Genomic DNA, 17,703 nt, shown 5'->3' with positions numbered 1-17,703 from the left:
TTCTGTTCACTTTAGTTTGGTGCAATTAACAATTAAATGAGCTTCAAACCAAGAGAATCTCTTTTGAATAGTTAACCACTATTCACCGAAGTGGAGATGGCTAGTGTTGGATATTTACCTAGCAGTGATGCGGCTTTATTTATGTTTTGAACACGAACTCGGAGTCATTTGACACATTTAACACAAATGCTCTGTTCAAGTACAACAACAAAATTTTCGGTCCAGATTTGAGGGTTGTTCATCGCGTTTCCTAACATTTCATTTTGTAATGTGTTACAACATTTGAGGAGGAAAGAACGAAGCATTAGTGGTCTCAGTCTTTTAAAACGTCGGAAAAAGAGCAGAGACTTACAAAAGATAGAGGATATAAGAACTGCTACTTATGTAGTTAAGCTAATAAATGAGAGGATGTGTGATCATTTGGGAACGAGATTATCCGTAAACAATCATCAGAAGTAAATTTGTTCTTAATTTTATTCCGCCTGCGATAATTAAATAAGCTCTATTTTAAACTAGTATGATTTTTATACTTTATAATACATACAGTATCACAGCCTACAGTTTGTAGAATGTCAACAATAAGCGTGGTGAACGAGCGAACCACGGACATCACTAAAATCTTATGAACTCAAAACGAAAGGCCCAAACCTGAGAGGATGTCCAGCAAAGCAAGGGCGGATCGGAAAATCACAGTCATACCTATGAAGGAATCATGGTAAAAAAAAAGAGTTAGAAACTAGCACTGCGGCAGTTTTCTCAGACTTGCTGGTCAATGTTAAATTCATATTTCCCGTTTTGTTTTTGTTCATAACTTGACACAAGTATACATATTCCAAAATGGCCGCTGATTTATGCGGATACAAATTGGCCCTTGTTGCCTCCTTCAAGATAAAATATTCTTTTGAATTTTAAGCATAAGAACGAGACATCAAGGGCTTATTTGAATAAAAACAAAAGAATATTTAAATGGCGGCCATTTTTGGAATAAGGTGCCAAGACGTTGTGCGCTGATCAGTGATGGTGAAAATGTCAGTACTTAGCGGGAACGCGAGTATACGAAAGTGAATCCTTTATCCTCTACCTTTACTTCAAACATTAATTGAGGAGACTATCTGAAAAGCATAATTGAAATTTTAACTCGCATGCCTCTTTCCGCAGTTCAAATATACATCTTTCATATATTGCAAGTCTCTTCACATCCACATAAACGATGGGTATATATTACGAACTTACAAAATGACTGGCGCCCTGTCGCAGTTATCGCTCAATTTGTAGAGCATTGCAACGATATCGCAGAGGTCATGGATTTAAATCCCTTTCAAATGCAAGTCTGAACTTTTTAGGTTTTCATTTTGTTACTGTCTAACTAAGATTTAAAACTGGGATGACCGTTAAAATCTTTACATCAAAACTGTTCGTGTTACCCAAATGGTACAATGGCAGAATTTATAATATAGAGACGAATTATCCATCTAGAAGGATTATCCGTCAGACGGATCATCTAGACGGAAAAGTAATTTTGACGAATCATTTGTCTAGATGTAAATCGTTACGCGTTTTACACGACGATTGTTTCGGTGTTGAGCCAAGTTGAAGCTTAGCACTGGTAGCGTCGTTGTATTGTGATCAGTGTCGGGCTTGGATAAAATCCCTGCGTGCTTGCTGAAAGACAATGCTGCTGTTATCACTCAGACAATCACTTTCCTCGTAAATCCTTCTTGACCATAGGCATTGTACCAGATGAGTGGAAGCAGGCAAGAGATATTCCTGTGCACAAATCAGGTGGACGGGAAGTTATGGACAATTACCGGTCTATTTTGATCTTACCAGTAATTTCAAAACTTGCTGAAAAGGCCGTCAACGTTCAACTTCAACAGTACTTTAATACATCAACATGGCCTATTAAATTCGTTTCAATCGGGGTTTAGACGACACCATTCGACCCGGACAGCGGTAACATACTTCTGTGAAACAATTAGAAGACGCAGAGATGCGGGAAAACTAACCGGGGCCCTATTTATCGACTTAAAAAAGGCCGTTGATACCGTCCCGTGACGACCTTATTTGCAAGCTTCAAAGATTTGGGTTTTAGGAAAACTCTCTTGCGTGGTTGACGAGCTACCTACATTGTAACTAACAGAACTCAGGCTGTTTTTGTCGGAGATGAACTATCCGGTCCAATGCCGGTCCTTAGTGGCGTACCTCAAGGTAGCAGCATCCTTGGCCCTGTACTGTTTACTCTTTATATAAACGACCTACCGTCCTGTATCCAATTCTCCAACATCATGATGTACGCGGATGAAACAGTGATCTATCTGTCGTCCACATCCACCTCGGACATTGAAGTTAGCAGCTTTGATGCGCTTCACTTGCTGTTCAAGCGAAGTGTTACAACTATTTATGACCGAAATTGTAGCTAATTTATCGCAATGCAGGCTTCACTACAATAAACTTGTTCTCAACATGAAGAAGACGGAATTCATGACATTCGGCACCAGCCAACGACTTGCGAGACAAAAGTATAGATTATTGTGATGTGGCATGAATGTGGACAAGGAAACAGTGACAAGATTGAACGACTAGAAAGAAGAGCAGCGAGGATCGTCTATTTCAAAGCTGCCTCAACACTATCAACTGATCAAATTATGACCAAACTGGGCTTGGAATCTCTCTATTATAGAGAGACACGTTTTAAGATTTCTTTATGAGTAACACTGCAAAGAATTTATAACTGTTCGGATCTTCCATTTAGGGCAACTATTTTATATTATTGTAATTTTGGTTTTAGTTATATCTTTAATCTTTTTTTACAGGACCTGCATTGATAGCAGTTTTTCTCTTAAAACTGATGCAGCAATCCCGTATAAATATGTTTAAATTATTATTATTATTATTATTATTATTATTATTATTATTATTATTATTATTATTATTATTATTATTATTATTATTATTATTATTATTATTATTTAACTTTCGCGAAGACGACCGTGTCTTGCTCTGTCTAAGTCAACGTCTTTTTGGTTTTCCCTTTCTGTTTTGTGATTACTTTCGAAGAAGCAGTTGCTCTTACCGGACGCCATCTTGAAATAGGCATCCCAGGAAACCTTGCAAAAATATAGAAACAAGTACCTCTAAGGAAGAAACTTCGTAATAAAAACCGTCCACGTTTCTGTAAAGATATAAATTCTGACGGATTATCCGTCTGTTAACGTCTCTTCAAGACGTGCTAACAGACGAATCAGCCTCAGACAAATTTTGGCCTATCATTCGTGTTAGCACCGAATATATACTTAGACGGATAATTCGTCTCTGACGGATAATCATTCTCTATTATAAATTCGGCCAATGTGAACGGCCTGGAATGAACCTGAAAATCCATGAAGTAGGGTAGACTACAAAACATTCGTTTTCTTCCATTTTTCGGAAGGCGCGAAGCGCCGTAAGCGTGATCCTCGCGTGTGAAGCGCGCGAGCCTCACACGCCCGTAGTGGCGAGAAAAATTTTAATTCAAATGATGTTTCCGCTGCCAGTTGGCCTTCGTAGTCGCTTAAACTCGTAGTCGCTTAAACTTGATGTTTGGTGAAGCTGTTTAACTCTAGTCGTTGCTTGTGGAAAGAAGGCTCGCATCTTTTTGGCCGCCAGTTCAGTATTGACTTTTACGGAAGACGAGGTCAATTTTCTCATTTTTTAACAGAGTAAGGCAAAGAATTGTACCAAAGTGCGTACCGGACAAGTAAAAAGATGAGATGCGGTAGAAATTGAGTGAAAATGATGATTTCCACGCAGACGTAAATTTACTGCACAATTTACTGCAAAAAAGGTCAAGCTCTAGAAGCTGCAATGACAGCTCCGAAGGTTTGAATCGCCTACACTCTCGATATCAAGGGAGGGTTGGTATTAATAATTTTTTGTTTAAAAGAAGTTAATGTTTCTACTGTATGTTTTCTCGGTCGCACAGTTCAATGTTCTTGGGAGTCACAAACTAAACAAGAATAGGGTGCAATTACATCATGCAAATCTTACCATCCAAAAGAAGCAAGTCCCAGATGAGGAGAACGGCATCCCAACAGGGCAAGGATGTAAACAAAGCCAAGAACCAGGGTGTAAGGTACATTAATGGCGACACGCCCAGCGACTCCTGTAAAAATTGCAACGCCAGTTACACCAGGTCGGACAATGCAGTTATAAGTAAGCAAAACTACAAGTTAAAATTGACTTTGCAATGAACAAAATCATTGAATCATAAGTTTTAGCAAAATTTGACCTTATTAGAAATTTTCGCAACGAGTTCTTCAATTTGATGTAAAACGACTTTTATAGTTGCCATGCATGCATGCTACCATGAGTCATGTTAAAGCAGTGACATGGCAAGACAAGTTGTACGAAACGGTACGGTACGGTAAGGTTTGTGGCATCAACCAAGGAAAATGTTCCTTTAACCTCATGTGATAATCGAAAACGAGACAAGTTACAAGAAACGCTGCCCAATGTAACACCCAACTTGTTTCGCAAGGTGACAAGTGGGACAAGTTGCAAGAAAAAATTGCCGAATGTAACAACGCCTTTTAATATACAGCTTCTCTCAAGGGAATTTTGCAATGAGAGAATCAAAACACAAACAGGCCTTTAAAATCGATTTTGTTTATTTGCAGAAAATCTGGTCGTTAGATTTTCTTTATAATTTGCATGCAACAATCTTGTAACGATGCTCACAAGTTAACACTAGTTTAGTAATAATTTGACAGAGAGATCTTTAATTATCCCTTGTTGAAGGTTCACTGGAATATCTAGAATTTCCTCTGTTAAAGTTCAATTTTTTTTCGATACTCCAGTTACTTATTTCTTTATGTATTTCCCTGCCAAATTTCGTTAAATTCTAACGAGTGGCTCTCGAGAAATAGGCGTATTTCCGAGAAAGCTATTCAGCATTCAATCGCATTTTTTAACTTACTACGCATGCGCTGTATTTAGCTGGGTTCTTTTGATAACAAAGAAAAATCTGCAAATTGCGGGGTTCTTTTCATCGTTACCTTGTCTAACATACATGTATTTCTCATAAAATACTAAAACTATCAAAACAATTTGTTCAATTATGAGGAAAAATAGTACAGATAGCGGAGGTATTGAGCAAATAAATTGATAGCTGTATTGACGCCATGTTTATTTTTTTGCAATCCTTGCGCGCGCGCTGCATTGCGTTGTCAAGAGCGCGCGCGAAAAAAAACGCCATTGTCGATCCCAGATCCCATCGTTTCTCTTAGCCGGAGGGCTAAGAGCAAACGAAGGGCTCTGGAGACATGGGAAATTCACTGAAGGTTACCTTGCGAAAAAGTCTTGAACCGAAAGTAAAACTAGCCGATTTGGAGCGGCCAGTCGGTAAAATAACCAGTCTCTTTGTTTAAAACTACGATATTACTTATTGCTTCTTCCTGTTCGACACGAAGGGGCACATTCTCTAAGTTTCAGATAGAGTCTTTTCGAATGTTATGCTTCTGAGTGCCGCAATGTTTAGTACTATTGACGACACATATATGAACTACGACTCCAGGGCCAAATTGTTGGAAAGCCGATTAACTTAATCCAGGATTAGCGTAAACTTTTGTTTCATGTTTTCAACTTTTTGGTGAAAGTTTCTTTTGCTTATTTCTGTTTTTCAAGATTGACTTCTTCTAATGTAAAGTTTTGCCGAATATCAGCGTTGAACAGCATTTAATTTTTTAATCTGGGATTAGCGATAATCGGCTTTTGAACAACCGGGCCCAGAACCCTAATCGTTTCCTCGTGCGAAGGCCCCGCCGGCTAAGAGAAACGATGGGATCTGGAAAAGAGAATAATTTTTGCCGTAGATGGTTTTTCAAGCCTCCGCAATGAGTGAACCGAGTAACACATGTAAGTTAAAAACGTTTAAACATTTACCAAATGTTTGTCAAGCTTTGGCTTTCTTAGTTTCATCAGTCTCTGAAAAACTTCACCATGCTTTTGTATTCTGCAAAAAGCAAATAACAGAGAAAAATAACAATTTGACACACCCACATGTGAGGTGGCAATTGTGCAATATAATTTGTATAATGTATTTGTAATTTTTTTCAGTGACCAACTCGAAAGCTTATTAAGCTACTTTGGTCACAGGGCACATTTTGCTTAATTTTCATCACTTGTGTAATTTAGAAATATTTGTAAACAGTGCAAAAAAAAAAAAAGAATAAAACTGTAGTCTGGCTCTGAAAATCAAGTATATGCATTCATATTGGAATATTTCCTTCTTCCAAAACTTACTTGCCAAGGGAATCATTGAAATATCCAGCTAAGTACTTTGGTCTTTCAAACATGGACACCAAACACCAGAAGGAATCCTTCAAGAGAAATAAATCACAATAAAACTGCAACTTTAGATGGCCACATAAACAGATGCAATTTGAAGAAAAAGCAATGTATTTAAGCCCACCCCCCTCCCCCCCCCCCCCCCCCCCCAACCTGAACTGGAGCATACCTCTTCGTCCATGTTCATGAGAAACATACCAGCGATGTATGACATACCTGGAAGAAAAACAACTTAGCCATTATGAGAGTTTCTGCAAACATAGCAAACATAATCCTGCGTTCATTTTCCGTTCTGACAACCTGTGGAGTTTGGTCCTGGCATTCGCTGATTCAACTTCTTGGTTGCACTTGTAACTGACCACCTTGTTTGCCTCCACCCAGTTGTATCATTGTCTATGCATCAATGGCCCTTAAAGTGCTACTAGCGATCAAAAAATCACTTCCTTTTTTTCTTCAGATTTTGAAAGTGTAATTGCTTAACACTTGACAGGCAAAATTTTGAGCTTTGATTTTTATCCAAAGGCCATTCACTTTGAGTGTAAGTGTTGGATTTCACGGTCCGCCATTACTCACATTCCAAACTGACCGATTGGACCTCAGAGGGTTGGATCCAGGGAAAAGTGACGTTATTGACTCACTAGCTTAAAATTTCAGTGAGTAAACGCAACTCATTATAAATGCAAAACACGAGTTTAAAAGTCTGAAAGCCCAAAGCTTCTGTGCTGCATATTAATTCAGCCGCGTACACATGCATTGCATTCTTTACTATTGAGTCTTTGACGTCATTTCCTCCTCGATCCAGCTCTCTCAAGATCTTAAAGTTAGTAATGGCGGACCATTAAATAGGAAAATTTCAGTTAAAATAAACTGGTATTTTTTTCTTTTATTAAGGCTTAAAATTTGGGTCACTTTATTGTTTAGATGACATAATTTTGAAATCCAAAGAAAAATAAATTTTTGATTGATTGACAAAGCCTCTAAAACGCTTCAGCTGTATACCTTGACAATAAGAAACATCAGGGTTGTACATCGCATAAACAGCAAGAACTCTAAACAAAGAGGCACGACCCTCTTTCCCTTCACTGCTGCCTTGTATGAACATCTTATGGCTTGGAAAAGACCTGTCTAAAATATTTCAAAAAAAGGTGGAGTTAAGTGAATTGCGTGCAAGGTAATCAACACTGTGCAGAAGATATCCCTGCAATAGAACTATAGCAAAGTAGTAGTAGTGTCGAAAACAAAGCACCACAAAACGAGAATCCAAACATATCTGCCAATTGACTCTTATTAGACTTTCAAGCCTTCTCGGAGGAGGTCTATAAACGCCATAGGCCCTCTCTCACATGCATTGCTGTTTACAAGAAGAGTAAGGAATGGAGATGATGTTCTTGTAGTCAATCTCTGAAAGAGTGTGATGGTCATGACTGGAATGCGTGTAGCTTGAAGGGCTTCATAGCAACCACTACAACTCAAACAAAAATACAGCAACAAGGAAGGCTATTCCCCAGGTACTGCATCCCTTAGTTGGGCTTGGACGTAGAAAAACCACAACCACACTTAGAACTAGTTGAGGCCACTCCCGTAGACTAGTCTTAAAGGGCAGCAAGCACCGTCAAGGCTCTCGTCAGATAACAGGAGGCCTCATGAAGATCATCTGAGTCCAGACCCTGGATCTTGCCAACAACTGAACAAAGAGGACATCATGTCTTTTATTTTTAATTATTTTATTTTTTATTTTTTTATTTTGGCTTTCTCCAAGCAGGAGGGTTTGTAAACAGTGGATTCTCCCTAAACCCAGGAGTTCATCTCACAGCAGAAGACCTGCAGATGGACTCCCATCACAACCCTTCTTGTATTTGTGTGTGTATAAAATGTTCAAAGACTGATCCATTCTGCCAAGAGTGCTTTTAATTATTTGGGCTGTGGTTAACCCTCTAAGTGTCTAATTTGGCCGTTTGCTCATTCCTTACTCTCTGTGGTTCCAGTTGTGGCCCATTTTTTAAACACAAGGTTGGTTCTCCCTTGACTTGTCAATCCTTGTTATCATTATTGTTCAATTGACTTGTCAATCCTTGTCATCATTATTGTTCAATTGACTTGTCAATCCTTGTCATCATTATTGTTCAATTGACTTGTCAATCCTTGTCATCATTATTGTTCAATTGACTTGTCAATCCTTGTCATCATTATTGTTCAATTGACTTGTCAATCCTTGTCATCATTATTGTTAAATCCAGGCTTTTGGCTGTTGGCTGCTGGTGTCTCAGGCACCTTCTCAGGACACAGCTTCTAAATAGGCCTTTTGCAACTAACGATCATATGGTACAAAATTCGCCATGCTGGAGGGCAAGCTCATTATTATTCCCCCACTGGGACATTAAAGCAAAGAGACCTGAACCAGTCAAGCTTGACTTGCCTTTGTTTTAATGTCCCAGAGGGGGAATAATAATGAGCTTGCCCCCCAGCATGGCGGATTTTGTACCAGGTGATCATTAGTTGCAAAAGGCCTATTGGGGCAGCAAGAGCAGCTTGGACAGAGGTCCAGCAATGCCTATCAGATCTATATCAGGACACATGTATGTGGCCTCCCTTGCTAGTGTCGTTTAGCTTTATACATGTAGGTACATGTAGGTTTGCTGCCTGGCGGAGCAGCTGCAGATGTAGGAGTGTGGGTGCCTCATTTTTGGTGGTCTTGGGACTCCAGCTTCCTCCAGCCCATGTCGGCAGCTTTGCTTAGTCCAGACGTCCTTCGGCTTGGTGTGGGGGCTCATGGTTGGTATGCAGGGATTGCTGGCCATGGGAGCGTTACTCAGTCTAGGGGTTAGCTGGCTGGCCTCAGTGGAAGCCCTTGGACATATCCTAGGCACCCAACTTCCATTTACAGTTAGTGATGCAGTAGTGATCATCCAAAAAGCCTCTATTGGATTTTCAGTAAAGTTACTTAAAAATAAATTGTTGACAGCATCACTTACAAACTGACAGCTGAACCTACTGTGAGTTTTATTATTCTACAGAATCTCATCTCTAAGCGACAATAGCCAAACTGCATTTTGGCTTCCATCAATGAAACTTCTGACACCAGAGTTGACCCTAAATCACAGATGTTGCAATCGATTATTATTGATGCATGACATAACCTATTGTGTACCGCTCGGCATCTTTGGTTCCCACGGTACGTTCGTACTCGAGGCCGATGGAAAGCAATTGAATGTGTACGAATCTTTTTACTGAAGAACCTCTAAAAAATATCATAATGGTATTCCAGGTGTGAACTAAACAAAAACTTCACTTTCTGGAGGTGGAGTTGATCTGACTTCCCTAAGTTCGGAAATTTGATTGATGGCAGCTAAAACGCAGTTTGGCGCTTAGCACTTGAAGGTGAGAATCTGCAGAATTCTGAAAATCGTAGGACTTTATGATAAACAATGTTTGCAAAACACAGAAATCTCAGCTTTCTTCTAAAATACATCTACTGTCAGTAATAGAACACTTGTAGAAGCTCACCAACATCCAGCATGATCTGCCTGAAGACAGTAATCTGTTTATGAAGATTCTTTTTCCATTGCCTTGTCATTATGATGGTGTCAGGGCTGGCAATCATATTTTCCTTGTTGTTGTCCACAATGGACCCTTCAATTCAAAACAAAGTGAAATGAAACTTAAAGGGGCGCTACAATGTATGTCACGCAAAATGATTTAATTTCAGGACACCCAAAACGCCCAAAAGGTAGAATGAGACATTGCAATAACCACTTATTTAAAACTATTGAACATAAAAGAAAATACACCATACAGCAACATAAATTAAAGAAACACAACATGGACAGACTCCAATGGACAAAAAATTTTGAAACAAATTGCATTTGGGTAATCTTAAAGAAAGTAGGCCTGATGTTATTCAAGATTATGGCAAATTGCCTGGATAAAGGTCAGAATCAGTTTGAGAGGTAACAATAATTTTTATTTCATTGAAAATTGATTATTGAATGTCATTATAATTCTCTGATTGCTTTATTGTTGCAATTTCCTACCAATAATGTGTCCTAGCCTTGAAATGCAGTTTATTCCTCCATATTCACTAACTCCTAAGTCAACAAGAAGTTGACGAATCTCAGCTAATTTGGCCTGCATAAAAAGAGAAAAATACATTTTTTTTTAAATTTATACATGTAGCAGTCTTTAACATGAATAATTCAACATGGCACAGACATCTGTATCATTGCATTCTGATAAGATTTGTTGATTCTTATAAGACAGTGTATTTCAGAAAATAATGAATACAATGTACATGCAACCTTTAGGTTTCTGTCATGATACCTCATTCTTGACTTACAGTGGTGTAGACGCTCTGATTCCAAATTATTCCTCAGTGGTTCAAAAGCATCATTTATTTTTTATGATAATTAAATGAATAATTGGTCGTCTGTGGCAAGTCAGCCAAAGGACTTGAAAAAAATCCTTCTGACTGTTCTGATACCCTTTACTTTAATTGGTTAAGTGAGTCCAGAACACCTACAGTGTAATGTCTACAAGGAATTGCCTAGTCTTAGAACAAATACATGTAGATCACATCCTCGAATTTCACCTATTGGACTGGCACCTAGTTAATGTACAATGTAAGTCTTTACTGAGTATGCGCAAGCTGTTGCTTGGAGACATTTTCAAACCCTCGCCAAGTCTCAGTCGCACTCCTAGACGCCATATTGATTTTCATACTGAAGACTCAATTACTTCGCTTCTTGAAAAATTTGATTTGCATGCTGTCCAAACCGGTTTGACCAAAGTGACCAACCCAGAAACTTGGGATGCAGTGACTTAAAAAGACTTGACGTGATTTCTGCAGAGCCTCTCTTCCTTGCCCTCTGGTGAGTTTTAGAGAAGTTCTGTTGGCAGGGTGGAGCCCAAGGTGCCTTTAGTTATAAAACAACGATCAGCAAAGAAGTAATCAAACTAAAAAAGCCTAAATCAGAAGAAGCAACCAGTTGGCTTACAAAGCAAAATAATATTAGTGGAATTGAATTCTGAACCCTTTAAAACAAATCCAGCCATTGATCGGAGGCGTATTTGAAGCAAAAACATCTACCCGCAACTCATAGGACCAAACTGTTGGCAACACCCCAATGGCAGCATTGTCTTTGATTGACTAGCATGCCATGTAGGATGGAACTGAGGATATACATGTAAAGTTCGGCAAATATGACTACTAGGCCTCCAGCCTCGTCCCCAGGGTCTCTCTTCTTCCCATAGAAGAGAGACCCTGGCCTGGCAGATAAAATTCAGATAAAATTACCTGGTAATTAAAGGATGAAATGACCTTCATAGCCTCACTACCAATCATTTTCTTCCACACGTGTCCTCTTAGGTCATCAGGTATGCCTTCTTTGACATATTGCCGCAGCTGTTCAAGGAAACAAAATTAATATGTTAAATTCTTGTTACCGGTATTCAAGACTGCAGACCGAATGGCCCTGTTATGATGATGATGATGATGATGGTAATGATGATGATGATGATGATAACATGGAACCAGCGAGACTATCACTTGCAATCTTAAGGAGGCTCATAAGGGTTGTCAGCTGAGCGCATGGGCGTAAACCACACACGCAATACTTTGTATGCTTACGTCAGCTCATGAATCAAAATGGGTGACCGGAGATAATAAACTTTACCGCTAATAATTATTGCATTGTGCACACTTTTCTGCTAATTCTTACTTACATGTAGATGGAATATAAACCTACTGTACATCTCCAATTCATGAAAACTACCAAAAGTTTGCACAAACTGTTAAATTTGGTCACTTAAGTCTGTTTTTGTTGGTTGGCTTATACATGTAGTGCGCATGGACTCGAATGAGCAGGTGACGCATGGGCTAATGCTGATATCGTAATAGCCCCCTTATTTTTCCTGATTTTGCAACTTCACTCATTTATATCTCTGCTTCTGGACAGTAATTTTTTTTTTTTCATTTTTTTAAATGTTACATGTACCTTAAATTTGAATTTAAAATATTTTAGAGATTATTTCTAACACTATCAGGTGACGCTGTATGGGAAGATTTCACTGTCCCCTTTTTTTCAAAACGACAATTTATGTACCTCACATGTACATTGTTGCCATCATAATGGTATTTTGGAAGGAAATGTGATGTAAGAAATCAATGATGGGTACTTACTACCCTGGCCAAATTTCGTCTTGATATGATCACCCTAACTATATCTAAAAGAAAAAAGGAGAAACTATTTCGAGCCTCCTTAATTAAAATAACTTAAGGTAAGTCCTTTATAAGTTCTAAATCCAATTCTGCAAATGATAAAACTATAGCATCTTTTTTGGGTGATAACAGCATAAAAAGTAATAGCAAGCCCTTTTACATGTCGTAATCTTTTTGTTTATTAAATCCTTTTGTCTGAGGGTGTAGTAAAGAGTAATGTGCTCTGGTCAAAACAGGCCAATCATGTTGTATGGTCGGAGTAATGTATTTAGAAGAACAATATTACTATATTAGTATTATTATTATTGTTATTATTATTATTATTGTTGTTGTTGTTGTTGTTGTTGTGCAAGAGGCCAATTACAGTGTGACGCGCCTTACCGTGGTCACCTAACAAAGTTTTTTACAAATTGTCTGCCAATCAGGATGTGTGAATTTGATTGACAGTCACGCCTCCTTGCAAAGTTCGCTCAGTTGTCAGTTGAACACAATTGCATGGGTTGTTATATTGACGTATTGACAGGTAATTGTCAAATGTGAAAGTTTGTTGGGTGGCCACGGTAAGGCGCGTTGCACTGTAAAAGTCGTAATTTGAGGTTCAAACTTGAAGAACACTGAAACAGCAACAAACAGAAAACTCAGTGTCTTAATGCCAGTTAGCTCTCGCAACAAACATGTCAATCAATATTTTATTATTCAAAATTAATGCTGATTTGTTGTCTGCAAAAGCTAGGGCTACAGTTTCTGTGCCAGCTGCCCCTGTGTTCTTAAAGTTGGAGCTCTTGAAAAAGAGTATCTGGTCTTTTAGTGCATTGAAAGCACCACTTCCAATGGGCTGATACACAAGCATACACTGTACATGTACCTGCTTCGGGGAAAAAACCTGACACTGTTCCCAGTTAGCAAGCATCTCTGCCCAAAAGACTCTTTTCTTAGTAGACTTGTCGGCTGAATTCATCCTAAACATAAAATTTGAAATTACTAGCAATGTTGATCTCTACCTCAGCTTAAAAGTCAACCCTCCGTTCGTATAGAAATGCATACAGACAGACTACATTTATACAACTCAATCATGCACGCACAATGGGGTGATTTGAGGGAAAAGGACAAGCTTGCAATATTATTACAAAAGGGATGCTTTATCATGCAGATGGCCTTAAAGTGACTTATCGTACATGTATGTTTGAAATGGATTGGAAGAAAAAATCTGTTTAAACTATTAACGGCCTCTAAGTTTCTAACCACATTGCCAAGATGCTCGTGTCCTGTTAATGCTCAAGTTAAAAATAAACTACAGCATTTAAAGGGGCTACGTCACCTTATTTTTGGGTGTTTAGTTTAAAACTCGAAAATGGTTACAGTGTATGTGGAATTCCTATACTGATAAGATGATTCTGAGCAAAAACCATAAACTTGAAAAACATCGGGCCGACTTTTTTTTCAAGATTGCCCACATTACAGTCACTTCATTCCATGGTCAGATTGTTCCACAAAATACAGGTAGTCAACTTTCATGATAAAATTTACTTGAATAAGCCTACTTGATAACCGTAGAGATCGATTTGAAGTTCGTATCAATCTATGGGAACTTGGAAGGTACTATCAACCCTGAAAACGAAGACCAAAAAAATTGCGGGTGGACTTTTTAAAAAATTTCTAGCCCTCGATCGTCCAATAGACCATTTTACAGTTGCAGCCAAGTTACCTGGCCTAAGAATGGAAGCGAGGCTACCGGTTACCCTGCTTTGATACAAACCTTTGAGCTTTTTTAATGTTAATGTAGGCTAATTAGAATTACAACAACACAATTTGCATGAGAAAAGCAGTGAGGTTTGTATCAATACATGATCACCGGCAGCCTCGCAGCCATTCATAGGCTAGGTCACTGAGCAAACAACTGTAAAATGGCCTATTCATAGGAAGCATCCTCAGTCAACAACTACTACCACATTTCATGCAATATCGATTTTCCGATCTTATAAAGAAAGCACTAGCAAATCGAACACTGCTTGTCCAGTACTTGGTGTAAGCTGTCTGATTTGCTAACTACATTTGAATTTTAAAATTCTTATTGAAAACCCAGAGTTTGGGTTTAGGGGTCAAAGTATCTGAGTATTTTGTGAAAGGATCTGACCGTAACTTGGAAAGAACTGACCATGGAACGAAGTGACCGGATACCGCCTAAATGGAATCCGTTTCCATCTTGGCCATTTGTGTCCATCCACGCTTCTCTTTTCTTTTGCTGTATTTATTTTATGTTGTTCAACAGTTGTAAGTGGTTGCTGCAATGTCTCATTCTACTTTTTGGGCATTTTAGGTGTCATGAATTTACATCATTTTGCGTGACATTTATAGCCGCTTTAGCTTATACATGAGCTTTCAAGTGATATTTAGCTCAATACATGCAATTCATCTTGTTTGGGCTTAGTTTTGTTATGCTAGCTTACTTGTAATCATGATTTCTGCAGTCCTCTTCCGCGAATACAGATCCTGCGTTGTAGACGGCAAAGCCATAATGATCGTAGAAAGACAAACGATTCGATAACGAATCATCATCGTCCGCCATTTTGTCCTTGGAGTACAAACCGGTCTTTGAACACTCAGATCACAGGCTCTTGAAGCTCGAAATGTTCAGGTTGACCTTAATATCAACAAGAAACAATAGGGCTGCCTGTAAAAAAGACTAATCAACCAAAAACGTAAATATTGCCGTCATATTCATAACCGATAACCGTAAATGTTGACGGTAACATTTGAAAACAGCCGCCTTTGGACCTTGCGGGGAGAGACTGGGACCTTAGATTTTAGTTTCCGCGCGGCCATTTGATTTCGGGAGGAATTAGCCTGCAAACAAGCATGCTTTTGCGGAGTCGTTTCTCTCCACCGAATTTGTATAGGTAATCGCATGGGGCCGAGTAAAATTAAGGATTAATATCACGCGTGTTTTCAGAAGTTGCTGAAATTGCCCGAGTCGCGCAGCGACGAGGGCAATTTCAGCAACTTCTGAAAACACAAGTGACATTAATCCTTAATTTTACGAGGACCCATTGCGATTACTTGTTAATAACAAAGAGGGCAAAATTTTCTTAACACTGTTGAGGCACCTCAAAAAACAGACAGCTAAGCGGAGTTAAAACACTCGTTCGCTCGGAAGCAAAACAACTAACAAACAGACAAGCAAGTCAACTTGTTCTTTGCGTCCAAAACGAGTATAGATGATTGTTATTTACGTCCACTCGAGAGGAAAATACGAGTTTCATTCGTGAACAACTGTAACAACGATTAAACCAAATGTTAAGCTTCAATTTATTTTATTCACCTGTGCTGTAGAGGTTTTTACCACTTGCAAATACGCATCCGTAAGCAAACGGTTTGTCCAAAGAAATCCACCAAATTTGAGCTACTTGTTCCTCCCGTCAATGGCAAATTGTTCTGTGACCTTTTTTGTTGAGCTGCAAGATGTCGTGGTAAACTGAAAGCCCTTGACGAAAGGAATCATTTTGTTTTTCAACCACACAATCCCGCTACGCCGGGCGCCATGTAAGTCGATCCAAGTTTTAAGCATTTCATGAAAAAAATCTTTTGCCCTTCTTCTTGTCACTCGAAAATTCAAATTTCAGATCATCTTTTAAACCTAGTTCTTAATCTTTATGCCTTTTCGGCGAATGCAGCGGGAATTAAAAGACAAACTTCGATAAAGACGAAGTTGTTTTGCTCAAACAGAAGAAACCAACTGAATGTGGAAGACGTACGTTCAGCCAATCAGGAGCGAGAATTTTTGGCGCTCGACAAATCGTGAGCGAGTAATTTTGCCCTCTTCTCAAGCAAAATTAAGAAAAAAATACCCTCTTCATTGACCAATCAGCATTCAGTAATTTTGCCCTCTTTGTTATGATACTCAAAATCTTGAAAGAACTCTTCTTATTCACGGTTTTAGTGCTCGAAACATATAAATAGCGGACAGTATCTTAAGCGACTCTTCAGCCATGACTGTAATGCAAAGTGCAAGAGAATTTTGATAAAAAGCTAAAAAGAGCAAGGCTGATATAAAGGTGAAGGAATATACTGAGAAAAAGACGATATTCGAAAGGCACTGCCTTTCTTCATAAAGATTTTACCAGAAATACTACTCATAACATCAACTGCAATTCAGAAACACTTATCTACATGGTACAGTGCAATCGTTGCCTTGAACAATGAGAACAATACACGTTTGGAGAAACCAAACGAAGACTCGAAGACCGTTTCAACAAACACCGCAGACCAGTCGACAAACCAACCAAAGCCTCCAAACCAACCAGACCAACCACAGTTTCAGAACGCTTAGCGCTTCCTCTCTAACAATTTCACCCCCAAAGACATTTTACTCATTTCACTCATTCCACCCTTGAACCTTTGTGTCCTAATAAGAAGGATGAAATGTAATCCAACTTTTTCCCTTATATTTCTTTACCGTTATATAATTTCAGTTGTAATTCCTTATTATTATTGTACCGTATCCGTTAACTCCGTTAAAATCCTTATCTTTATAGTGCTGTATCAAATCACACGCCATATCACTTTTCAAATTGTAACGTCTTTGTTAACTGGTAGTCATTGCTTGTTGATGAAGAAAGGCAATGCCTTTCGAAATATAGGCTTTTTTCAATATATTTCTTCACCGTTGTATCAGCCTTGCTCTTTTTAGCTTTTTGCAATATTTAAATCGCCGATAAGGTCCTTCATCAGGATCCGGTGCTTTTGTTTTGTCACGCTGATCCCTTCTTGAAAAGTTATAGTTAGAATTTTGAAGGGTTGGACGGCAACCGTGTTCATTTCCCCTAGTAGCTTTCATGATATTCGTAAGAAAGATGCCTCTCTAGACGTTTCATGTTACTTTAATTTATCAAGGATATTAAGCCATAAGTACAAGGTAATAGATATTATTCTTGGGTAGAGTATTTTGAAAAGTTAAATTCAGAAAAGACGACTTCGAGGAGGACATAACTGAAAAAAAAAATACAATTAATCTACACGCTATGCACGCTTCCTTCCATTTTCACTGTTCATTTATTTGAAGCCATCTCCAAATAACAACGGCATGAAGGTTCAGTTGAGGTTGTGCGCACAGGACATTATTTCTTTTCACTTTTATCGAGAAATTTTGGCCCCCAAGTCGGAATTAT

At 38.6% G+C, this 17,703-nt stretch overlaps 1 protein-coding gene across 1 annotated transcript in view; it reads right to left on the bottom strand.

Annotated features, from left to right (window-relative positions):
- The window catches only part of LOC138014323 (TBC1 domain family member 10B-like), a 20,330-nt gene extending 5,018 nt beyond the window's left edge, over positions 1-15,312 (bottom strand). The window contains exons 1-11 of the mRNA XM_068861378.1: positions 14,986-15,312; positions 13,404-13,497; positions 11,615-11,722; positions 10,356-10,449; positions 9,829-9,954; positions 7,324-7,449; positions 6,494-6,540; positions 6,280-6,356; positions 5,920-5,989; positions 4,027-4,141; positions 649-699 (exon numbers count right to left, since the gene is read on the bottom strand). Of these exons, the coding sequence (XP_068717479.1) occupies positions 649-699; positions 4,027-4,141; positions 5,920-5,989; positions 6,280-6,356; positions 6,494-6,540; positions 7,324-7,449; positions 9,829-9,954; positions 10,356-10,449; positions 11,615-11,722; positions 13,404-13,497; positions 14,986-15,104 (1,027 nt within the window). The 5' untranslated portion in view covers positions 15,105-15,312. The remainder of the gene's footprint in view (positions 1-648; positions 700-4,026; positions 4,142-5,919; positions 5,990-6,279; positions 6,357-6,493; positions 6,541-7,323; positions 7,450-9,828; positions 9,955-10,355; positions 10,450-11,614; positions 11,723-13,403; positions 13,498-14,985) is intronic.
- Positions 15,313-17,703: the final 2,391 nt, after the last annotated feature.

Source organism: Montipora capricornis, chromosome 8, assembly GCF_036669925.1.
Source record: "Montipora capricornis isolate CH-2021 chromosome 8, ASM3666992v2, whole genome shotgun sequence".
NCBI classification, from domain to species: Eukaryota; Metazoa; Cnidaria; class Anthozoa; order Scleractinia; family Acroporidae; genus Montipora; species Montipora capricornis.
The sequence above is the reverse complement of the archived record's forward strand: the minus strand, read 5'-3'. Positions and strand labels throughout refer to the sequence as shown.